The 27,155-nt window shown below is 32.9% G+C and overlaps 1 protein-coding gene across 1 annotated transcript in view; it reads right to left on the reverse strand.

Annotated features, from left to right (window-relative positions):
- LOC145691833 (uncharacterized) overlaps window positions 1-27,155 on the reverse strand; it is a 76,044-nt gene that overhangs the window by 25,186 nt on the left and 23,703 nt on the right. The window contains exons 2-3 of the mRNA XM_081767150.1: window positions 14,910-15,000; window positions 5,494-5,558 (exon numbers count right to left, since the gene is read on the reverse strand). Of these exons, the coding sequence (XP_081623276.1) occupies window positions 5,494-5,558; window positions 14,910-15,000 (156 nt within the window). The remainder of the gene's footprint in view (window positions 1-5,493; window positions 5,559-14,909; window positions 15,001-27,155) is intronic.

Consider the following 27,155-nt stretch of genomic DNA (forward strand, 5'->3'; position numbering starts at 1 on the left):
AAATGTAGGTTACCTACTTACCCACCCGAGTCTCTTATAAAGACAGGCTCCGAAGCACTATAAAAACAAGAAGTTTAAAATTTATAATTTTGAGTGTATGCTAATTCCATAATCATAAGTATGAAGCAACTTGTTGATACAATCTAAAAATGAACTATCTTTATTACTGCGTCGTAGCAAGGCAATCATTAAGTTAAGCAAACCTAATGCCACATGGTTGAATTCTAGTTTCGTGCAATCTAATACAATCAGGATTTTTATTATGTTTTCCCTAAAGTTTCGTCTGTATTAGTCTCAGGATACTGACGGGTCCTCTTTCTAAAGGCTTTCAAATTAACAATGTATGTCACCCTATATTTCTGGTAAAAGCGACGTGTCTCCCAACATAAATGCTTCCACCTTACTTATCGTTTATATGTAGGTAACATCATTTTACCTGAGTAGTTTCGTGTTATATCAATTTCTACTGTATTTTCATCCGCTTGTTGCTTGGTTCTTACCATTATTTTTTCTATATAACTCTATTATATTATGATATATATTTTTCTTAAAGCTTTCCTTTTGCCGTATATAGTTTTTTTTTTTACAGATTAACTTTTGTACTGTATCTTTTCTCGAAACAGTTTTGGAACGATATATTTTATTTTCTCCAAATGATGCACTGTATATTATCCTCCAAACGTTATTTTTGCTCTGTACATTTCCTTGAAAAACTTTTTTTCTGCAGTACAAATTTTCTTCAAAACTCTTTTATAAGTATATATATTTTCGTCAAAACTTTATTTTGGTCATTTTTGTTTGCTTCGAGATTTTCTTTTTATGGTTTTCTAAAAACTTGGTTATGGCATTTATATATTTTCTTCAGTATTTTCTTTTTTTGGTTTATATTTTCTTCAGAGCTTTACTTTTGTGCTGTCTCTTTTCTCCAAAACTTTCTTTTAGCACCATGCGTTTACTTCAAGACCTTGTTAAGGCACTAGATCTTAGCAATACTTTGTTTTCAAAAATCTTCACTCTGTGTATGCTAGTGCCATTAGGCAAGAAGTTTCACATCCAGATAGCACAATAGGTAAGTATATATTATGTTTCATTATGTTTTAATTCTTAATTTTGATTTTATAAATACCAATTGGAAGAATACACAATTACCGTAACTTATAGTCAGAGAAAAAGTTCTTTCCGTTTGGCAACATTTATTTTGGGAATAACGGTGGTATAGCTGGAACGTACAGAAAATTAAATTCTTTTTAATTTACTGAAAACTGTACTCAAATCGTCCTTCCATTCTGAAGTTATTTACGAATCTAATTTCATCAAACGGAAAGAACTTTTGTCGCTGACTGTACAAGATAAGCCACATATTTAATACGTACAATAACAATTAAATTTACTTTTCAGTAACAGGTCAACTTGGTGCTCTGAACGTTCCTGTAAGCTGAGAAAATAAGTTCTTTATTTGAGGTTCGACATTATAGTGGTTAAAATCAAACGAATACTATATTTAAAGTTTGCTTGTACATATATGTGATTAAACAGTGTTTTAGTAAAACTCTACGGGAAAAAATGTATTTCGGTGCAATTTGCTGCTTCATTCTATCATTCTGTTTAGTGCTATCTATCTATCTGGCTTTAGTTTCTTTGAGGATTATCGATCATCTGTATTGCCGCTTAATCTTGCAATGTATGATTATTGTAGCGATGAATTTGATCCTATTCAAAATGTACGTATATTATATGATAAGTTTAGTAAAGATTCTTCCATTCTTTTAGGAAACATAGTTTGTGTAGTTTTACAGTTCAGATTAACTCCTGTTGATTTTTGTTGAATGTACTGGTAGGATAGAATATGAATTCACTGCATCATTTTTTTATGTCCAGCACCTTTCTTAAATTACTTAAATTTTATGTAATTCAAGTGTGAATCTCTCTGGAAGCTTAAGAATTTCTATAATTGGTCGGTGGGCGATAAATGGTAAGTTGCAGAAAAATTAAAATAAAACTTTTCTTGAACTTCCACAATACGTATAACAACTTGATATTATTGAGATTACAACACTCCCTTGGACATAGCAGTACTGAGAATAAAATTACAGTCAGCTGGAACTAGAAATGTTTATTAGTATTACTTGTTTAACTGAACATATTGCAAAGGTATTAAATCAGCACTTAAGCGGACAACAGAGCACTTAGCTAGAATGGGAAATAATGAACTAGTGATCATGGCAATAGTGAAAGGTGTTTACGCATGGATAAATTTATAATTGCGCTTTGTATGATAATTATACGATCTTGAAACCCATGAAAGTATTTTCAAACATACCAGTCAGTGGAATCACGAGAAAAATTACATCAAAACTGTGAGTTTATATTTATTTGTATCCCAAATTTGAGATCAATTTTCTAGGTATAGATTAGTTGCATATGTTTCGAACTAGTTACATTTTATTAAACGGTTTCATTAGAAATTTTTGTCATGTTTCTCGTGACCTCATGAACAGATATATTTAAAAATAGTTTAGTTAGAATCAGCATCCTCAATTTAGTGTAAAAATGAAATTAAAAATTTATCCTAGTGTACATATTTTTAGTAGTGGCATAATTATTAATTCTTTGGAATGCTTAGATTTTCTTTCATTGGAAAACTTCTTAGAGAAAATATCTGGTACACCTAAAGAAGAGACCGTGAGAATAATATAAGTTTTATATTAGTGAAGTGGGCAATATGAAATCTGCATGTAATGGTTTGGTAGGTAGGATAATTCTTTTCAGTTGATCAATTAATTCAGTTGATTCTTAGTCCATAGTGTTATTTAATAGATTTCAAATATTAATCATTTACCCTTTGTGTATATCTTCTACTAACACAATTTAAACTCAGATATATCAGCTCTCGCAGATACATAACTTAAAGTATATTTTGTTGCCTTTCTTCAAACAGCAAAGTATAACTTTATTACTCGTATGTTTTCTACATTTGTTAATGGTAAGTAACACATTCATATGAACTAAAGTAATAACTATTTTATTACTGCAAAGGATTTAACAGCACGGTTCCACTAAACGTTGATTAAATTTATCTGAGTGAAATGATATTAGATAAAGGTCTGTCATCGGACAAACTCAAGAACCCAAGTTAAATCGAGCCTGAACCAGTTTATTAAATGATTTCTAACTGGTTGTTCTTAATCTTTGAGTTTGCAGAAAATAACTTATTACAGCCTGGGAGAGAAGTAGCAAGTCTTACAACAAAAGGCAAAACTGATAAATTCTAAAAAGAAGAAAAAGAAGAATCTTTGGAGACTGATTTCTAAAAGTATGGAAATTTATTTCTTGCATCTCTTTGACACCAAACAAAAAGAGAAAGAAGCTAGAAATGTTTTCTTGAAGTATAAATTGCATTGACACACATATAGTACAAGTAAGGGAAGGTAATGTTCAGGCTTAAGTAATGGGAATCTCCAAGACAATATAGAGTTTTAAAATTCAAGAAGGGCCTACAGCGTAGAACGTAACGTTTTATTTGAGTAGAACCCCTGTGGTATTCAGTTTTAAAATAGAATAGGGTACACTTTAACCAGAACATTAAAAGAAAAGAGTTTGCAGTAATGTCGAAACAATTTGAATGAAAAACATTAAACAGAAATTTCTTATCTAAGGTAAATCTCCAAACAAGAAGTAGAGCAACTCATATGCAGTATATGAACGTTTTTTCCCTTTGCTAAAAAGTATTTCAGTTAAATTACTACTATAAATTAGTGAGCAGCTTTCAATATAGGCTACAGTTATAAAGATTAATAATTTACGTATAATAAATAATAAGACAGCCATAGAGTACTACAACGCATATAAAGCCAGGAAATACGAATAATAGTATTAATAACAAGGAAAAAAGTGGACTAAATTGAACCAGTATGCAAAGGGAAAAATAGTTACTTGCGTTCACACACATAACACAGATCTGTGAAGCTTTTATGGGATGTGACTTTACCATCCGTTTAGAGTGTAGTGTTTAGTGTTACTATAGAATTATATTTCAAAATTCATAATAGGTTTGTAATTGTCATATACAAATTTTACACAATCCTTTACACGACTAATCTCTATTACGCAGTGTTTCAGAACTAAGAAACACTAACTGCAGCAAATTGTTCAGCAATATGCGTCCCTATATTACTCTCTTATTTAACATCAGGACCAGTAATGAAGTTACACACAACATTAACTACTATACTTTCTAGTACAGACATAGATATCAGAACCAGAAAACTAGATTTACTTTACTTAGATTAGCGGGTGCCTCCTGTTTCATCTTTTATATTATCAACTTTCAAAATCATCAACATTGACGGTTACTTACGTTAATGGTTTTCATCTGCCGAATTAGAGTTGGTTAAAAAATATTATAGAACATAAGTTCAGGTATGTTCTCTGGTACTTGAATGGCTTTAAGTGATACAGACATAAAGATAAGTTGAATAACAAAACAATCAATTCATTGATTTTTCAAATCTTTCATCAGCAATTCCAATATCTTTTGATTGGTGCTGTAATGTTCACATTTCCAAATTATGCTATGCATAAGCATTGGAAATCTTACGTAATAGCTTCGTCTGAATGTCAGTCTGTCTGTCGTCAGGCATCAGAATAAAAGGAGTAAGACACATTAAGAAGCGATTTTAGGAATCGATTTAACATCCAGACAATATATTCCATTTCCTCTGTCAACCTTCTATATAAACCCAAAATGGTGGAAATCAACAGTTTCCTTTTTCAAAGTTGATCAGCATAGAACGAAAATGGTAACAGAAAGTAATAAGTGGTTTCGGGAATCGATTCAGTGTCTCAAGAAGACATTCTACAAAAACTGAAAGTGCTTGAAATTTACTAAGACTTCCGGTTTCAATATTGATCTCCGTAAAGCAAAACTAGTAATATTATCGAGAAACGGCATTTTCGGAATCGATTCAACATTCCAAAAATAGGTTTCTTCTGGCACGTTAATCTTCCCTTCAGACTGAAAGTGGTAGAAGTCAACCAATTGTGGTTTTCAACCCTTAACGCTATAGAAGAAAAACTGTGTAAAACGAATGATTCTTCTTTATTTCTAATGGTATGATATTTTGAGTAAAAAGAAATGCATTTTCCCCAACTTCCCTAATGTTTAACATTTTCTTGTATCATTTAGCTCTAAATGGACTTCATAATACAGCATAAAACATAGAATCATTACAAATCAGGAAAGAATCGAAGGTACTTTTTGGAATGTTAAGAATTATTTCTTGTGGCTAGTGCTATCTTCTCACAATAATGTAATCTTTTACACTAAAAGGGCTGAAAATAGCTCCAATCAACTATCTCTTGTCACTTGTTGACGCATGCACAAAGAGGCTAAAGTATTTTTTGCTCAATTATAGTTATTCTATTTATATACATTTAATATTTTGCAAAACAACATACAAATTAGAATATCATGTACCTGATGATAAACCCCACCTTCGTTTGGTTGTATTTTGTGTCATTGACGTTACTACTAATGTTCACAAGAAACAGAATCTCCTCTGTAAAGGAAAGAAAAACACATTAATAGAAAACTGTCCTTTACTCTCAAACATTCCATTAACAAAGAAGTTCAGTCTAATTTTTATATAGCATTTGTGAGATTATTTCGACGAACTGTCGCTAAAATCAATTACGATCACTAACAATCAGAAATGATTGGTTTCCAGCTATTTTAGTCAGTAAGTTCTCGCTCGCATTCAAAGTTAAAACTTCTTAGAGCTATTGAATGGATTATCTTGAGTCAATCATATTATTTACTAACATTAGTCTTTACTGAATACAGTAAACTAATTCAAAAACTAAGCAAGGACTTCTAAACATGTTCAAGTGTTTCATCAAAATTATGAAAAAACACTCTAAAACTTGAACAACGTGAGTCACAATGGGTCTTGGGAAGCTGATGCATAATCTATGATTGTAGATTATAAAATGTAGAAGAAATATCTATTCTGATTTAAAAGGAGAAATAAGTAAATAGTCAAAATATATGGGGATTTTACATGTCACATGCGCGAAGTGGGAATACGTAATACATCTAGGTACACAATATTTTACAGGGTACTAATAAGCTGTAATGCATAAAGATAGTATGCTAAGCATAATGCGTAACCAAAAAAGTCTCCCAGAGTTGTTCCACAGATATGGCATTTCGAAGCAATTAAAAGTTAATGAATACCAACGATGACAGTGTCCCAAAACTGTCACATGGAATCACATAAGCATTTTTCCTTATATTCAAACATAGATTGTTAAGATTTACATAATAAAATGTAATGCTATTCTTTCACTATCTTCATTTACTCGCTAGCGCGCCTGCTCCGTATGGATGCATAACATGCGAGGGTCCACCAACATCGTCCTGCCATTACCTGGGTTGGATACAACTTTTGCTTTTAGTGACTACTTAGCACTAGTTGGTTAGTGCTTTCTGCACTTTAATTCCTGTCGTTTTTATGATATTTTACCAAAAGGACGCTACATTTATACTCATGACGTTTAAACCATCCTAAAGTGAATCTGTATCCAGACATGCAGCTCCTATCAGCAGAAACAATGTTAAAACGTATTACAAGCACATTTCCAGAAGACACAAGTAAAGATGTAATAAATTTATGTGTGTTCTCAGATTATATACCTGCACAATTCTTTAATTCTATTCTCGTTCAATCCGGATCTTTGTCAAATATGTACTTGGGGAAAACTTGTGGCTGAAGGTAGACGGATGATGATGATGAACACATAATCTATGTATGTACTATGACGATAATAGTCGTAAAAGCAACTGAAGTTCCTGATTCGTTATTAAACAAGAATATTTCGGAGCATTGACAGTTTATCACACACATGATTCAATGTTCCGATTCACTGGTTTAAGTACAAGTCGTTTCAGTACATGAAGAGACACGTAAAACAATCACAGTAATCGAAACTGTGAATCGGAACAATAATATACAATAGAAAATTAGCTATTATCCGGCAAATTTACAAAATATGCGCATTACCCACCAGAATGTAGATTATGTATTAAACACATTATATGAAAAATCTCAACCAACTCAAACCAAAGCAGTCAGTATTGAAAGTGAATGTTCCAGAAATCATTGTAATGTCCGTACGATAAACTTATATTACGGTATCATAGAAAGAAACTTATTTCAACAAGAACAAGGCTATCATATTCTTGCCAATTAAAACTACAGGTTAAGGAATATATCTTTGAAATTTGAATTCTCCATGAACTTATCATGTTTATTCTTTTAATATAAGAAAAAAACCCTACGCAAGTTTATTTATTGACAATATTACAAAAATCTATAATCTGAATATTTCATTTCACGAATAAATTTTCTCTTACTTTCAGTCAAGAACAAATATCGAAAATTGGTGTAATGTCAGTGATGTAATATCCTTCATGGAACAAATCCCATAAATATAAATAAGAGACAACTTTAACCTAACACGTTTAATTAGGAGCATTTCTTTCGTATATTACCGTAGGTTTACGAAAGAAATGACTACTAAATATCACTAAAAACAATCATTTTGGAGAATATACACAGAATATGGAAAAATTGATTCATCAATTAATTATAAGGAAACTTAATGATAACTGAAAAGATTTGAGTCCCATATAATGAGCAACGCAAAACTTGAAGTGGTTGTTTTCCGGCACTTCTGGTTTCGATACGACACGCAGAGAGAAGATGGTTCTTATTCATAGAACACTAAATAGATTTTTTTTTTAAATGTCCTTGTCTCTTATTGTTCTTAATTTGTATATCAATATTGAAACCGGAAATTGTAGTGGATTACTTTCATTTGCGGTTTTTGTAGAATGTTAAAGATCAAGATAAAATATTTTCTTGGGACGTTTAATAACTTGCAGAAAAACATTTCTCTGCATCTATTCGTGTTTATAACCTATACTGATTAATGTGGAAACTGAAGAGATTGATGTCTACCACTTCCCGTTTTTATATCACCTCCGAAAATAATTTTTTCCCTAACTTTCGAACCTCTACATTCTGATCAAATTTGGTGATGATTCATCAAGTAGTTAATGAGTTTTTCTTCTCTCTTTGATACGCAGACAGACAGGGTAAACATTTAGTGGAGTTTTGGTAAATCAAAATCGTTAAAAACAAACAAGTGTGTCATGATGTTGTGAATAGTCAGTAAAGTCTGTAGCCAGTCAAGAAAAAGTTTGGGAACCATAGCCTCATGGAAGCCCTTTGCTCCTTGTAAACCTCAGCTGTCCTCAAATTTAAATCTCCTAATGAAATCATAATAAAAGTCCTTCATAGTCCACTTTTTTTGGTTTTGGTGAAACAGTGATTGATAATCAGCTTCTCTACAGATTGGTACTATGGTTTCAAAAACCCCGATTTATTAACGAGGAAGGTCCATAAACCACGAGAGTTGAATTTTGATGAAAAATAGTGACAAGATTCAGTACGAGTTCCTAAGTAACGTAGTCATAGTCACTCGATGCGCAAATGCTTTGTTGAGCTGCTACACCGACGCCATCTTCAAATCCAGTAGACAATGTCCAAGAATACATTTTTGACACAAAAATGAAAAAGCTTTTGGTTAGATCTGCCTTCACCATTGTAAACCGGGAGAGGGCATTTATATATGGGAGTATTTCCAGTACATGATCACCATCTTGAAAGGCGCCATCTTGAATCGCGGTCAAATATGATAAATAGCAAGGAAGTCATGTGGAGTATCAAATAGCACTGGAATTTACTCCTGAATCAATTTCCATAACCAAAGTTTAAATATCTGTTTTCACTTCAGAATTAAAAGCTCCTTCACCCACAGTAATATATAAACATTGTGGGAGTTAAATTTGTGTTATGAAACGCGGTCGTGTGAGCAGTTTCTGGGTTTTAACAAATGCAGTAGGTAGTAGTTACTTGATGTACAATAGCCAGTATACCAATCAGATCTTGAGCATAGTGAGAGAAATCGTTCATTAAATTGAAATTCCTGTAGTAAAAAATTGAATAGCAGCACTGTAGCAAATTATACCTATTTCGAAGCAAATTATACCTATTCTATTATACCTATAGCAAATTATACCTATTTCTATATATATATGCTGTAATATATAAGTTACAGTATAAGTTAGGTGCAACGGCACATATGACTGTATAATAGAAATATTATTAGAAAAAAATAATATAAACTGGTGGACATAAGCAAATATTAACCTACAAATCTTTTGCTCTTCAGTTGTGATGATGGAGATCCATAACGAAGTGATTAACACACAGCATCGTGGAACAGTACAAACAGTTAACAAATGTACTTTCGTCACAATCTGCATGACCACATACACTATTTTCTACTTGCAACGTAGTCTCCAGAATATTTGTAAATGAACCAACTATTGCTCTTGTGACGTACTCTCTTTTTCTTTAATTTGTAATGAAACCACGAGAAGCGCGGGATGGATAGTTCAATTTCCTCGCTGTCAGTAACATTCACATTTTCAAATGATAATCAAGAACCGCAAGTCCTTTAGTGCGATAAATGATGAATGTCTTCAGTACTTCGTATTTTAGTTATGACATGACATGAGAACGAGGAGGTTTGTAATGGAATTTCAAAGCCTTACACACAAACGCCGTATGTCATTTGAATTTCTTCGCTGCAGCTGCAACAGTGTTGCGTTCCCATTCCTTTTCAATATTGCAACGTGCTCTCGAATTTGTTTGTACTTGTTGATGACAGCTTCTGTTACACTTACAGATTTAGTTCGACTTGGAGATTACATCTCATACTCGCTCGTAGAAGACTCACTGTCACTAATTGATGGACTAGTTATCTGTTCCAAATCCATTTCGTTTGTAGAATCTTTATGTTTACTCTCTGTGTCAGTGCCTACATCTAATGTGTCACTAACTGTTATAGAAAAGACACAATCATATTTGCTTGCTATCATTGCAAGCAATGTGCCTGCAAATGTCTCACTCACGACACTATATTTTTCCACCATTGCTTGATTTAAAATGTTGCCTACGTTTATCGGATTAATTGTTTGCATTTTATGCGCGGAAGGAATGTTTCACTGGACCAACAAATGCGTCCTTACCGAACATCACACGCCTGCCCGCACCAAAACTGCTGTACTAATACTATCGTTTGTCATTCGAAGGCAGATACCATACACTGCACTGCACACCCATGTTATAATTGCCTGTAGGAAAGCACTCTAAATTCTGCATGCTATGTCTTAAAACCCTAAACAATAGTCTAAAGTCAAGAGAACTAATAAGTTTACTTTGTCAGTTGTTAATAATACGAAGTACAATATTGGGGAAATTCACTACATTCCCATAGAGTATTTCAAACACAAAAAAGAGCAATACATATCAGTTTAAATGCTCGTAACTTAGCAATATATAGAGATTCGTTGAAAACAAATCTTATAGAGCAAGTATCACATAATTGAGACATTAACTTGTATTCAAGATGCAAAAGTGATGTGTTAGAATAATATTTATAAATACAAGCCGATTCTAACGTACGTGCAAATCATGCATTTCCACGGAGTGGAAAAGACTGGAAAAAAGTATTCACGATTATAATATATGATAAAATGTATTCTTTAAAATAAATATTTCCTTTTTAACCAATCTTCGTGAGTGTTAAAGCAAATGAATAAACAAGTCCCAAAATTAATTTCTTGAGTTGTCAAGTACGTGATTTAAATAATACATAAATCCTACGACTTTAAGGAATACCTGCTACAATTAGTTATTTATCACAGTTTTCATATGAAAACTAATCTTGCCCTTATTATAAGCGAGTCTTTTATCGTTAAGGGTGGAAATATGCAGTTATTTAATTATTTAATATTGAAGAAAAAAGCAAGAAAGATACTTCTTTTATGGATTGCAACTTGGTATCGAATCTTATAATAATCTTTATTACTATCTATGCTTAGCAGGTGTATGCATTCTCTTATCACTAATTGCAGAACGGACACAAGAAAAGTGAATTGTAATTTTCCAGGTGTATCTTCTAAGAATAGGCTGTGAGCTGGTAATTTTAAAAATCCCCTTCATTGTTCAATGCGTCGGCGATAAATTGACTTTATTTAGACAAACTGACAATAAGTACATTAAAGAATTTTAACTTCGTATCAATTATGGGTATTGGAAAAGAATGCAATATTCTGCAACAATGAGGGTCTTTGCGTAAAGTTTTAAGATTGGAGAAGAAAGCTTAACAAACTATAATGGACCATGGAAAATTGCCTAAAATAGATTTTTGGTCTGATTAAGTTTAATGTCCCACACTTGTCCCTGCTACGCTGAAGGAGACTTGGACCTACTGAGTATAGTGGAATCCGAACCACTTTGCTCATTCAGCTAATATGCACTAGTTTATATCATTTTTCTAATATACATCCTAACAATTCCTTAGGTATTCTCTGCTCGTCAGTACTATTGAACGTGTGTTTCATCGACCACCAGCGTATTCCATCGCGCTTCAAAATACCTATAATTTGTAGCATACTGCTATTCAATTTTTCACTACAAGAATTTCAAATTTAATTAACGATTTCTCTCACTAGACTCAAAACCTGATTGGTATAGTGGCTATTATACATGAAGTGACTATTACTGCTTTAGTTAAAACAATGCAACTGCTCACAAGACCGCGTTTCATAACACAAACCTAACAGTTTTTATATGTTCCTGTGGGTGAAAGAGCTCTTAACTCTGAAGTGAAAACATATATTTAAACTTTGATTACGGAAATGGATTCAGAAGTAAATTCCAGTGCTATTTGATACTCCACATGATTCCCTTGCTGTTTATCACATTTGACCGCGATTGAAGATGGCGCCTTTCAAGATGGCAATCATGCACTGGAAGTTCTCCCACATATAGATGCTCTATCTCGGATTACAATAGTGAAATTAAATTTACCAAAAAGCTTTTTCCATTTATGTGCCAAAAATGTATTCTTGGACATTGCCTACTGGATTTCAAGACGGTGTAACAACCAAGGTTGGTAATGTTGCTATACCGTCCCTTCTCAGAAAAACTAATTATTTGAAAATCAGGAAAGAAAGTATTGTGTTCCCCTCCCACTACACAAACAAGTAACCTCTCCGAGAAGAGTTTTCCGGCCCGGTATGTGGTTCACAACGCCACTTAGCGCACGCAAAAATGAAGGTTACTGAAAAAGAATGGTATGCTAAAGCCCAACAAATAATAATATGTCTTCAAAGGTTACAGGAACGTACTAATACTACTTGATAAACGACACAAAAGCAATTTAGATAACATTAACAAATTTTATTTTTATTAAACAAAAATAATAAAAAAATATGTAATGTTGAATAGAACAACGAATTTGTAACGTTCGAAAAATTTTGTCTGATTTTGACAAAAAATATTTTCAACCACTAGATTTAAATAAATTCGATTCATGCAAAACCATAACAAATCTGCACATTACTGAAAAATTCGTCAGGCACATGTTGTATGAATTAAAATTCCAAGATGGCTCATGCTATATAGCAACTCATATTGAACGCGAACCATTTTTGAAATATAATTACCTATATCACTGTAATTCAATAACAATAATTAAACTGATTTATCAATTAGACAATTCAGCAATTTTCTATCTACATTTTTGTATAACAACAAGAGTATGATTTTTAAATTCACAAATAAAATATAATACACACAATACAAAATATGGTATTACACATACCTAGCAAAGAGAACAAGTAATGAGCCCAACCACTTGTTTTCATGGCTTCTTCATCGGAAGGATAAACAACCAATCAAATACAAGTATAGCAGTCACATGACATATTGACAAAAGACTCAAACCATGTTACTAGATCACTTAAATTAAGAAAACTCTAAGCTCTATAATATCCCAATAAATATACTGTAGTGGAATACAGGAAAGAAAAAGGGAGGTGAATAGGTTACCAGAGAAACAAAAGTCAAAATAGAAAAAACAGCGCTCTTTGTATTTTAAATGAAATCCTCTTACATTCATTTTACTCCATAATACCAATAAATATGCAAAAGTGAATATCACTACGGCACCATGGCATCAATTTAGCAGCTCACCGAAGCATTTGCGCATCAAGTGACTATTACCACGTTATTTAGAAACTCGAACTGAATCATGTCACTAATTGTCGTCAAAATTCAACTCTCATGGTTTATAGACCTTCCTCGTAAGTGATTTTAGCTGGTTACATCAAATCTTAATATGGCTATGTGACAGTAATGCTTTCTAATTGGAGTATTTAAAGTGTCTCATTATTGTATGAATATCCTATAACTCATGTTTCTTGCCCTGCCCAAAAGTTCCTTACCCTGTTTCTTAAAGAACTGTGCTAACCATATTTCCTAAAGATCCAAATATCTTCTACTAGTTTTCCTGGTTGCCATTCTCTCATAATAATCTTCTGTATGGTTTCTTTCATTTAAACCTTCTTATTGTACTAGGTTATCCAAAGCTAATACTAATAAAAAGCCATACAAATTTTAAAAAAAACACGAATAAAGAAAGAAGACCGATCCAATGATCTCCCATATTGCCAGCAGTATATTTGTCCTATATCGTCCGAATAACAAACAATAAAAAACATTAATTATTACTCAAACACAAATGAAAGTAGGAATTTAATAAACTTATAATTTAATGAATAAATTATATTATTCGACATGAAATAACTAAACTCTAACTCTATGGCTTGTGGAATCCGGAAGTTCGATGCCTCGTTCACAAAAGCTCTCCTCTGACATGTATTCTTAGTCAACTGAATCCAGTTTCTACTTTGTATTCCTATTTCTGCCAGATCCATCTTATCATTCTCCTCCAATCTGGGCCTAAGTCTTCTTAATGGTCGTCTTGCGATTTGTCCTCGAGTTAAGGTTTTGAAAGTATTCCTACTTTCTTCCACTACGGCTATATGACCTGCCCACCTGAGCCTTCTAGATTTGATGGACCTAACAATGTCTGGTAAACAGTATAAATTATGTAGTTCCTCCTTATGTTGTTTCCACCATTTTCCATTCCCTTTCCTCTTGGGTCCGAATATTCGTCTCAGGATCTGGTTCTCAAATACTTTGAGTATGTGTTTTTCCTCAGAGTAATCGACTGTGTTTCGCAACCATACAGAACAACAAGCATGATTATCGTTTTATATATTTTAAGCTTGAAATTCCTCGACAGAATTCGCGACGACAAGTGATTTTGTACTGAATAATAACACGAATCCCTTCTTTTAGCCGACACTTAATTTCTGCTTGAATATGGTTTTCGTCTGTTATTATTGATTCTGGATATTTGAAAGTATCCACTTTATCAAACGTATGAAACAAAAATGTAACTGGAATTACACATCTGGTTACTTTTTTTTACCATGGCTTTTAGTGAAGTTTCTTCAATTTAAAATTAACTTGTATAATATATATAGAGCTTTGTAACGCCACACACCTACTTGCAATATGGCGACCCTTTTCCTGATACAAGGAACACGCTAGTTCGAGGGATACAACAGAAAGAACATATGTGGAAATCGATTGATTGTTGGCTTTAAAGTTTGATTTAATTGTTGGCTTGCTGCAACTTATCTTCTGGATTGTAAGCTCTGAATATTGAAAGTTTAGAAAAAGATTGTTGTTTCGATTTCTGTTTTTGAGAAAACTGAAGATTTGCCTTTACAAGTACTGGCCAGTACTAGGTTACCCCTGTAGAATTACCTATTTAATTGCATAGTTTCTGAAAGTAGTACTTCCATTATCACTAGGACGGTTTACATTAAAACAAAAACTATGTGAGTATTTCATACTTACCATTTGTTACAGGAAATACTTTCTTACATTCATCTGAATGCTTTATTATAGCATTTAGTACTTCTTCCATTTCAGGATCCTCATCCGGATACTGTAAGTATGAGGAAATAAATTATGTACTTAACATTAAGAAATGATTAAATAAATAATAAGAAAGTAAAAATACTATATTTTAATACTTTACAATATTTTAATGAAAAAGAAAAATAGAAATTTAATATTTAAAAGGCTTTAAGACGTAAAAAGAAGTCAATGTAGCTACGTTATAGCCATTTTTCCTAGATTCATTCCTTTAAAAAGTAAAACGTTTTAGGTTATTCTATATCTGTCCAGCGTTAAGTATAATACTAAAACATAATTGCAAACATAAAATTAAAATAGCCTTATTTTTGAATTAGAAGAAGTGCCGTTTGCTTTCCAATATTACAGTATTGAAATCGAAAATTAGTGAAATAAGAAATTGTGAGCTTTTGCTATTGTTCGTTAGCAGAAACTCATGTTCCTGTGATTGTATCCCCATTTTTGAGTTATCACTTGCCACTGATGGTCTCAAAACCTGAACAACATGATCTTGCTGGATGAATACTGCACTTTATCATTTTCGGAGACGAGAGTGACGTATGTTTCTAATTATATATTCCAATCTTTTTTAAATCAGTTTCAAATAGATAATCTAGCATTCGTCCATTATCTTCATATTAGTGGTAAAGTTTCAAAATGCGTTGTGCACATTGCAAATATTTCGAAAAGGTATCAATATGTTGCTTGTATGCAAAACATCATATGTTATGGTGTGAAGGGCTCTCTATTAATGTTAACTTCCCTAGCTAAACACTTATGATTATAAATTTATGTTCAACTTCTAGCTCATCAATTTTACCAACATGCGTGATTCTGTAGCTGTAAAGGGACGATTTTCTTTTGCACCATTCTGTAAATTTATGCGACCATATTTGAGTTCTCTCTTCTAGCATTTCACTGCACCATAGTATGGGCATTTCTCATCATACACAGTTGCCATCTGCTCATGTACCTTTTGTCCCAATTTTCCTTGAGTATTGAGTATCCTGATCACATCTGGGTATTCGATTTCGTCTAACATGATGCTATCTTCTAATTTCCTGCTGTAATATCAATTCAATAGGATCTGCAAGGACACAAATTACCAGACGATTTAGATATCCAAACTATATGCGTAACTATCGGAAGTTTTATTGACCAGCCCATCTGTCTGTCTATCATAGATATCGTAGCAAAAACAGTAAAAAATATAGAGAAATGGTCTTTTGGATAAAAGTCATAGTTCGGGGAAATAATTTCATTTCCACCGTTATCCCTTTATTCAACTTGAAAGTGACAGAACTTAATCGTTTCCGATTTCAATGTTGATGGCCATAGAATAAACATGGAAATAGAAAGCGCCAAGTAAGTAGATTTTGGGATTGTTTCAGGTCTGAAGGAAGATACTATCATTAATCTGAAGAAATATACTATCTACTATTTTAGTATTATATACTATTAAGAAATTTACTACTAATTCTGGTTTCAATCTTGATCTTCATTGTTCAAAAAATAGTAAGATATAGCGAGTAATGACTTTTTGATATGGATTCAGCATTCGAGGAACATATTCTATCTTTGATCTTATTAATCTACTGCAACAAGAAAATTCTATACGTACCACTTCCAGTTGTGTAATATTTTATTCGCATAGTTTGGAAATCAACCATAGTTTCACACCGTTAAACAAAACTCACATGCTAGTGAGTTGGCTACCTATCATTGTTCAAATTTTTACACTATATACATCTCTATAATAGTGGTAGTAAGAACGTTGTGGTCACCTCTCGTGCATTCCACAAAATAATTGGTCCTTACAAGTTGGATCATGTATGTTCTGCCACATACATTGCCAAATCTGAATTCTAAAAGCAAGTAAAAACAAGATATGTGCGAACACTAAACTACCAAAGAGAACATCCACATAAACAGATGAGTCAAGTAATGACTTTACTTTCTCTGGCAACTAAAATGTAAGTATTCCGAAGGTTAAATTTTCGACTTGAAACAAACAATTGTAGGAAAATATAGTAGGTATAAGTGGTTGGTATATCATTCACATACATTTTCATTTATATGTATTATATATTATTTATATATTCTCTAAGGATTCTCCTTTCAAAAATCTGAATAGCACATTTGTTTGAAACACAACGGAAAGAAAAGATGCTGGAAGTAAGTCTTCCTTGGTGCATTCAATATTAATGAATTCAATACTCTAAAGATCCTTCTTTTTCATTGCTTTCTTTGTTTTAATCAATTAGTTACTAGAAATTAGAAGTTCACTAGCTATAGTAATTGAAGTTCAGTAAAACGGCCTTTGAAATCTACCTATCTGACCTACCTAATTGTCTTCGACAGCAAGTTCGTAGTTTAAATAAATTTCTCTAATCTAGGGAAATTTACTAAAATAATTTATCAAATTGGAATAAAGGGAATTCTTAGGACAAAATGCTAAAATGTAAGGAAAAGGCTGATTTTGAGTTGCAGATTGAATTTATGGCCTTGATTTCCTTCTACATTCTACTATTTGTTAATTTATGGCCTTGATTTCTTTCTACATTCTACTATTTGTTGCGCCTAAGCTTTTCGCTCTTCGCAGTAGCGACGATTTTACGTTAAAATTGGGATGGGAGGCAGGGCTGATCTGAATACTTGTATATCAATGTTAGTTTTCCTGGTTGTTTCTAATATTTGTTTGACGAAATGTTGTATAACTAATAGGATAGTATCTTTTTCGGTTAAAATACCGTATATCGTATTTCATATTTTACTAAGTAAATTGACAAAACCAACATAAGTAGGTACTAGCCCTTTATAATCTTAAACAACAAAAGTGTAAGAAGAGATTTGATTTCTTATTTTAAAATTCTGTCTGGAAACTTGTCTGATCAGATTATTTAACATGAAATTTCCAAACAAATAAATAGAAAGGATAATATTAATCATAGTAATACAAAATAAGGCTTGTTTTGTAGAAGTTATATTGAAACTGGGGATTAATGAGCAACTTATATTTTTAATTTCACACATACCATTAAATGTATGTTATTACTCTTAGAAAATGAAGGATAGCAAATGCTACAAACATATGCTACGACATTTAAAGAAAAACGCAATTGCAATTTTAATTGCTTTGAATTGATGTTAAACAGCAATTCCTGTAGCTTTTTTTAACTACACGGAAAAACAAATAACCAATACCTTCTCACGCAAAGGCAAATGTTATATGGGATCATTTTGTTCTATGAACCATTAATACATACAAGAACTTTAAATTTCCAAATGAAACTATATGCATTAAAGGGTCACTTCAAAAAAAGTAGGCTGTAAAAAGAGAAGTCGCTCTGGATTGGGAAAAAGAAAGTGACCCTTCTGGTTGTCGCCAACCGAACCCCGACCTGTTAATTCAGTAAATAAACTAAAATAATTTATATTTTTGCTGTTCTACATTTGTTCCATTATTTGGTTATTTAATACCTTACTTCCGAAGAAAAATCTAATTGAACCCATTGACCGTATTTATGGTGACAACTCCCAGTCACGAATTCTCTTCAGTTTCATTAAAGTAGGAAAGACTGAGGAAGAGATATATGAAGTCAAGGGGAAGATAGAAGAGGGAGAAGAAGAAGAAGAAGAATAGAGGGAAGAAAAAGGGTTGGTAAAGTTTCTAACGAAAGATATTATGTTGGAGGTCGGGAGAGACCGGAAGAAAACGCTGCAGAGAAGGAATGCTGGATAGTCTAATATAGAAGAAGAAAAAGAGGAGAAAGAAGAAAATAGAAATGAAGAAATATTGGATAATTATGGAAATATAGTAAGGAAGCTTAAATAGATGCTAAAAGGTGATCCGAATTTTATTATTCGGGAATCAATTCTGAACTATTCCTGATTAGACGCATAGTCCCTCATACTACTCTGACCTGGCTCCAAGTAACTGCACAAGTTGGTGTTACTCTGACCCAGCTGAGATGATGAGAAGTATTAATTTACTCGTTTATCTGTTATTTTTGAGTATTAAATAACTTTCATCCAATAACTGATTGCAAGTTACATAATGGATGTCGAACACACGTTTGAGTTAGCCAAGGATAGAAAAGATTCAAAATGATGCTCATGTCTTCCACAAATCGGAGTTCTTGAAATTCTTGAAAAGATTATCATTATCCCAGCTTATTCTATTGTTTCGGCTTGCCTTTCAGAGCCGATTTGTATTAATTTAGAATTAGTTATCGTTGACGACCTCGGTCACGAATCAATATACAGATGTCATAGTCATACACATACATAAGAAATGTTATTATTATAGACTAACATTAGAGATTACCACGTAAAGCTAAGTTATCACTCATTCACACACACACAAACATACAGAACAATGTATTGATACGGGTAAGTAGGTTAAGATTTGCTTGGAAGGAAACTCTCACCTATCTACAGTTTGGTAATGTTTATTACACCTATTAAAAATAAGCACAAAGAAGACATGAATTACATACTAATAAGTACACGTATTGTTATATCATTGTATATCGAATGGTAAGTTGTCAATATAAATTTAATGTTAGAAAAAAGAAAGAAAAAACTAAAAAATATACATAGATTAGACATTAATAACATCAAGTTGTATCTCGTATATTAATAGTTTTTTTTTAATAATTGTCAAATGAGTCATTCCTCATCGTTTCTAATAACATTTTGTTTCACGTGTCATACTGCACCTACTTGGCGTCCATGCACGTAATTCGTATTTATTCGGATATACACATGAAATAATATTTATTTATGTGCAACTATCACACATTCAGTTTATGGATTTACATATTTATATAATTTATCTATTCGTAAATTAATAACGACAAAATTTTCTGTCATTGGCTTTCGATTTCACTGAATCACTCCTTCCATTACTTCGATCGTTACTTAGTTAGCAATACCAAATTATAGTCATATTATATTCTATTGCACACTCGCACTTTCGTGGTCATATTAGTACGATTTAACCAAAATTTTCTAAATTCGTAGAGATTTTTGTTACCAATATCGAAAGATAATTGGTATGAGATTACAGAAGTTGTTACTCACTTTCGCACCAAGACCACAATTACTACGATGGCACAATATTCGGGTTTTAAAGTTTTGTATATGTCAAGGAAAATGAAAAAAGTAATGCATGGAAAAATTCCAGGTTCATGGGATTCAGGATAGACTTGATGATAACTTCGGGTTAGGATAACCTGCAACATGCAATTAGTAAAGTAATTTTGGAGACCACGGAAATACCGGGACGTAGATGTGGTTTCTAAATTTACAAATTTCTAATACTATATATATATATATATATATATATATATATATATATATATATCCGATCCCTCAGAAACTGAGAAGAGTTCAGATTAAAGTATGAAAAAATAGCGTAGAAGTTGATAAAATAAAGAAAATCCTAACTGGAGTTTCCAAAGTTAAAAAAATAAATAAAATAATTTTGTACTAGCAAGTTGTGTGCCAAATTCTTGCTAGAGCTCCCAATCGCGCTATCCTTGGATTCATGGTTCAAAAATAGTTATACAGTAAAGAAAAAGAAAAAAAGGGGGAAGAAAACATTGGAGTCTGGTACGGATACTGTAGTGAATCTACTATACTATTTACTCTTACTCATTCTGTCACATTTATGAAGAGTTTCGAACTCGGCTTAGTAAAGCAACGTTGAAAAAAAAAATCTCAAAGCTACCAAGTACTATTGCTAGTATAAGACTTGACAAGTATACTCAAACTGCACCAATTATGAAAGAGCTATACAGTTCTGTAGTTGCTTTTAAGCTATCCAAAAACATTTACTACATAAACGCCACTCACATCGTCAGACAAGATAGGCAGTCAATACGCACGATTACGATTGATCATCAAGCTACGAAGTGGAAACATAGTCGGTCATTTCTACACAACACTCTTTCTCATACGAAATTCCGATGTAGAGGTCACTACCACAACCTTAGCAATTCTTAGCAAGTCTCAAAGAATACACTGGGCTCATATATATTAAGGTGTTATATCATTAGTTACACTCACTATATTATTTATATATACATTATTATTATTATTATTATTATTATTATTATTATTATTATTATTATTATTATTATTATTATTATTATTATTATTATTATTACACAAATTTATTCACATTTAGACACCCTATTCTTAAATTATACTCTAGACTGTTCAAAGCAGTCACATTCTATACTTTCAAAATCTGCATGCCACGAAAGAAATTATCGCTCACTGACCGATAAATGAGAACTCGCATGAACCAAGACTCAACTCTTTCAATAGAAGCCACATTATATTTACATTTCACAGCTTAAAGATCGTATATACGCAAGTAAAATTCAATATTATTTACTGTACACTTTCACAGATTTGCTTGTATTCTGACAACAACAGTGAAATTAATTACTGAAAGAAAAAAGAAAGAAAGAAAGAATATTTTAAAACTATGATCTAAGGATGAAGATAGCATCATATCTATTGGCTTTATAGTTAACGATAAACGCGAAGTTGATTTTTTCCTATTATTTGGTTACTAAACTACATGATGTCTTGTACTTTCCAGTATAGTTAATCCGTTATGTATGTTATTGATTTGACTATTCACATATACCGTAGTTACCATAAAACACTAACGACGGGCGGTTATTTACCTAACGCGAGATGGCGCTATGGTATAAAGTAAACTTTGCACTGAAGAACACCCTTTGTACTATAATGAAACCTAGCTATATTACGAGATAACAGTACAGAATCACTAAAGATTTGCCTTACGGGTGAATTTACTTATTATGTTAGGCCGAACCAACAATACACTGTCCTTAAACAAGTTAACATCACTCTCACGTATGCACTTCGTCTAACCACAATATATTAAACTACACATATAATACATATTACTATAGAAATTCAAATTCTACGTATCTACACTAAACATTTCTAAACATCAGCACATTTTCTATCGGCTTTGATGCTAAAAAAAGAAGAGAAATTTTAGAGCCATTTGTTCTCACCCATTTGTTCTCAGTTAGGAGAGTATTGTTTGTGACCCCGGAGGGACATATCAAAACTATTAAGGGAAAGATTCCTATCCTAAAAGGAAAGGAACCTTTACGAAACTATTTAACCCATTCTACTGTGGGATCCAGATCAATTCAGGAGTAAAACAGGAGTTTCTGTTCGAGTTTACTCTGACATGGTGAAACTTAACTACCAAAGAACCTACATATGTCGCCATAAAAAAAAATCCACATAAACTACTTAGAGAAACCGTATCGAACAGGCTTCTGCAAAATAGCTGAATTCAGGAGGATGAAAGGAATGTCCTAAACGTTTTTAAAGTACCAAATCTTAGTTTGTAGATCACTTAAAATCGGAAAACCAATACATATCACTCTGTCCTTGAAATCAAATATGGCGATCCCATCATGCAGCTTCATTTTTCATATTTCTGCCCAATTTTGACGCTCTTCCAACAAATTAGAACTCTCACAGGCTTCCAAGCTGTTTATTTATCAAATCAATTACTATTACCTGGTTACTAAATGGAATTTCTGTCCTTTTAGGTCATTTTACTGCATCACTGAGACCTACGAAATTTACTTGACGATTGCTTCCAAACAAAGACGAGGCAAATCGCGCCAGAATACTGAAGTAGATTATAGTTCGCAATCATAGCACGAGAATTTTCGCGGTGGAAAATATAAAGCGAATGAAAAATAGTGAAAACTGGATCAAACCGGATTTTAGCAGGATATTGGCATCTCAGAGGGACGAAGGGAGTTTAAAATATTCTACCAAATATTTGATTGGTGCACAAATTCAGAAAATTCTACCCAATTGTTGACCTATCATTTACATGGAAATAAATATGTATAATTTCCATAATCATCCAAGTGAGGTGCCCATAACAGAAATTTACGATAAAATAATATATAAATAAATTATTTCCCAAAATATACCTGTATATTTTCCTAATTATTCTTAAGCTTCTAGGTTAAATTTGATTTGGACAAGAAGCAAACGGATTTAATACGTAAACCGAAAATTATTTAGTAAAGTCCGACAATACACAGTAGGATCAAAAATTACCCGGACTGTTAAAATATATATATATATACTACCTTAACTGTGACCATTGGTTGCAAGGGGCAACTGCCCCCTCTTGCCCTTCTAATCGCTGTCCCTGGCTCTCTGTATTCTCTAAATTAATATCCTATTTAATTAAAATCTCTAATCATTTGACTAATCCTAATAATAAACAGCAAAATACATCCTCATCATCATTATCCATTTTGAAATGATTAAATTGAAGGATGCAGATCTTAAGTTGCAATTAAATCATCGTCATAATAGTTATCAGTCTGCAAATTGACTACACGCTAGCTACATTTACTGATATTTGGTAGGTAAGTACCACAGATAGCGATACTTCTTACCTTGTCTATGTACTATTAGAATTCATGTTACTCAAAGAATTCATTGCTTTGAGCCATACTTAAAATTCATAACAATCTATAAAACTAAATTATTTTTAATTGTCTTGGAAGTCTTCTTATAAATGACCCAGACTTGTATCTCGCTACCTTCCATTACTAATTTGGGAAAAGATTGAATTATTGAGAAAACAAGAACTGATGACAAAGCTTACACACTTTAGGTCAAATAGAGCCCACATCTTGTTCAAATTCAATTTCCTCTTCCAGGGGCTGATTAACACCTAAACTGGATAGGTTGGTGCATAGAAGTGGCATATTTTGGTTCTTTTCCCAGATGCGCGTTTCTGCATTACAGATTATAAAAGTTTCGAATTACTCTGTTGCATAAACTTGTATTGAACTATGAAATTTTTGTACCTGCAACTCATTGCTAGATCAATTTATCGAAGACAATTTGATCGTTGTAACTTAAACGAAGTCTAAATACTTGACGAAAGTATACAATTTTCATTCTGTACTGTACTAAGAACAGATGGGCAACAGATTTTCTAATTTGGTAGCTGGAAATAAGTACTTACGAAACTCATAAAAACCCCTGTTCTAAGCTCGGCAGGAACAATATTTATGTAAAATCTTTGAAACTGAGATGAGTGAAATATATAATCATGAGGGGGTGCCTCAACATTGTTCCTATTGATTCTTGTACCGACTAACATGCCCATCTCCCACGGGAAGTACAGTCCGGTCCAAAAAAAAATATCCCCACTTGAATGTTTTGCTGAAAAACAAGTTTTGCTACTATAATAAGAGACTATTTGAACATGATTGTGCATGATGTGTTTCGCAATTTATTTTACTACATAGTTTCAATTTTTTTACACATCTGACATCGATTTCAGTATTTTGTGTGATGACCTTTAGCTTGTTTCAGTGCCTGTACTCGTTTCAGCATTGACGCAACAAGATTGTCACAAGTGCCTGGCTCGATTTCATGATACCCACATGAACATTTTTTTTCAATTAGTTCCCTTTAATACAATATTTGCTTAGTTTAGTCGACATAATGGCCCACAAATTTTAAATAGGGTTTAGGTCCGGTGAATTTGCAGGCCACCAAAATCTCTGGATACCAAGATCTGACACACATTTGTTAACAATCTTCGAGCGATGACACGCAGCATTATCGTCTTGGAAAATGAACGGTCTTAAGTAAACTCCACTGAAATGGTCCCTGGCTGTGTATAAGAGTTCCCTTTTTAATATCTAACAGTATTTCAAACCATCAATTGAACCAACGCACACTTTCAATCTTCCCACTCTCTTTGAACACATCGCTCCTCACAACGTAACACTATCACTAAACTTTTTTGTTTCTTTGATGCATTCTTTCTGCAACTTCTCTCCAGGCTCCATCCACAATTTCACACCACTATTGTTCCCAAAAACACTAAATTTCTTCTCATCTGAGAAAATTACTTTCTTCCAATCTTCGGCTGTCCAGTTTTCAAACATTTATACGAATCGCGTTCTGCCCGTAAGTGTTTGCGTAACAAAAGTGGCTTCCTTACAGGACTTTTCTTCTTAATGTTCGTGTCAGAAAGCCGTCGGAGCACTGTTTGATGTGCAACTGACTCCCCTACTTCTTCACTTATCTTAACAGCAATCTGCCTGGAACTTAATTTCCTATCTTGCTTAGCAATCCTTTTGATTGTCCTACAGAGGCAGTCGTTTGTCTTCTTTTTACGCCCACATCTATACCTTAAACTTGACATTCCGGTTTCTGCCTGACATTTCAAAATGTTACCAACTGTTTTATGATCAATGAGTAGCCTTCTAGCAATTTCCCTGTTAGATATCCCTTCCGAATTCCATGTTAAAATTTTTCCTTGCTTCCGAGGAGACAGGTCTTTCGCCTTTCCCATGATGTAAACACTGAAAATTTAGAGTGAAATTAATATTAAAGTACACAAATACACTTCTACAGCACTGTGAAATTCAGAATCGAACAACAGTTCACTGAAAAATCATCACTCGGCAACAACAGCTGACTGAAAATGGCGGGAAAGTGTTCGAGCGGGAAATCGTGCTTAGCGGAAAAGACCAGGAAATGGTGATTAGCAAAGACACTTAGGGGATATTTTTGTAAACTAAAAAGACGCGAATGTCATCTCCAATTCGATTGTTGCACTAATTTTAAAATTTTGGAATGAAATCTTTCTGTAATTTTAACTTATTGCATATTACAATATGTTAAATAAGACAGGCCAACCTGTTTCCTGACATCTATTCTCTAACAAAATCAATAAAATTAGAGGCAATATCAATAGAATTATTCCTAAGTATACTACGAATTATTTACAATATCCATTTAACCTAAAACCCATGATAAGAAATAAATTTGTTTGAAAATCTGAAATAAAATACACGTTTAAAGTAAATATTGACAGTGGGGATATTTTGTTTGGACCGGACTGTATATCATCATAATCATCATAGGTATTCTGCCTTTATTGGCAGGTCACTTACCGCAGCTGAGAAGCTTCCATGCTCCACGGTCCTCCGCTAACCTCTTCGTCCCCGCGTATGATCTTTCTGTTTTAATATCATCCATTAATTGTAGTTTCCTTCGCCCCCTCCCTCTCTTTCCCGCCACCATACCCTCTAGGACGTCCCTCATGATGCAATCTCTTCTTACGCAATGTCCCAACCATAACGGGAAGTATAACCTCCACCACAGGTAAAAAGTTGCTTACGTCCCAGGTACTATGATTCACTCTACGTAATTTTTAAATAAAATTTGACTCCGTAATATCTTCTCGATTCGAAAAAATATTTTTAAGAAACTGCTTGGTGGTGAATTAAACTTGGTTTAATTTTATGCGCAAAATTTGATGATTCGATGAAGTGACTCTTTTTTTATTTGAAAATCTTGTAACAGACTCTCAGACACACACACGTAGATTCTTTTGTACATTAGTATAGATTACATTACTTTTGGAGGAGTGGGTAGTTTCGGAAATACAAACTAGGGCAGAGCTCTGTTCTCCTCTACTCATGAATGAGTCAACTAGACAAAAGCCATAAACGCAAGAATAATACTATTTACAAGGTAGGGAAAATTTAACAGGAGGGGGGAATTCTCGTGTTGTTGGTAGGGAATTAGTACCACAAAGGCTACCAACATTGCGACACGGCACACTCTTGAAGGAAGCTTTCCTTATAGTCTTGAATATCTTACATTAACGGTGATACTTGTTGTAATGCCATTATTTTCATATGAGAAAATATGATGAGATAGATAACTGACCTACAGGGAGGACTCGTAAGCACACTGTTTTATTGCTTTTTCTTTCTCTTACTGTTTCCACAACAGTTTTTGCTACTTACACTTGGTTATGGAGAGAGATGAATCTAACTAATAATATTATTGTACAGATTTGTTACGGTAGTACTAGTGGATATTCTTTTGTTCTTATATCAGTAATAAAAAGAATATAAAAAATAGGGGTAAATACCGTACAAAGACGAGCGAAACGTGACGGAAGGCAATATTATGCAGTGTACATAGTAAGACAATGGTTTATAAGCTATGCTATTTGCAGTTTTATGGTAAAGAAAGACGACATTCATAAAGTTATTTGCTTAAGTGTATTTGAAAAGAGTGATAGACGAAATGACGTTTGACAAATAAGCTTTT

This window comes from Thermobia domestica, chromosome 8, assembly GCF_964235325.1.
Source record: "Thermobia domestica chromosome 8, izTheDome1.hap1.1, whole genome shotgun sequence".
Taxonomy (NCBI): Eukaryota; Metazoa; Arthropoda; class Insecta; order Zygentoma; family Lepismatidae; genus Thermobia; species Thermobia domestica.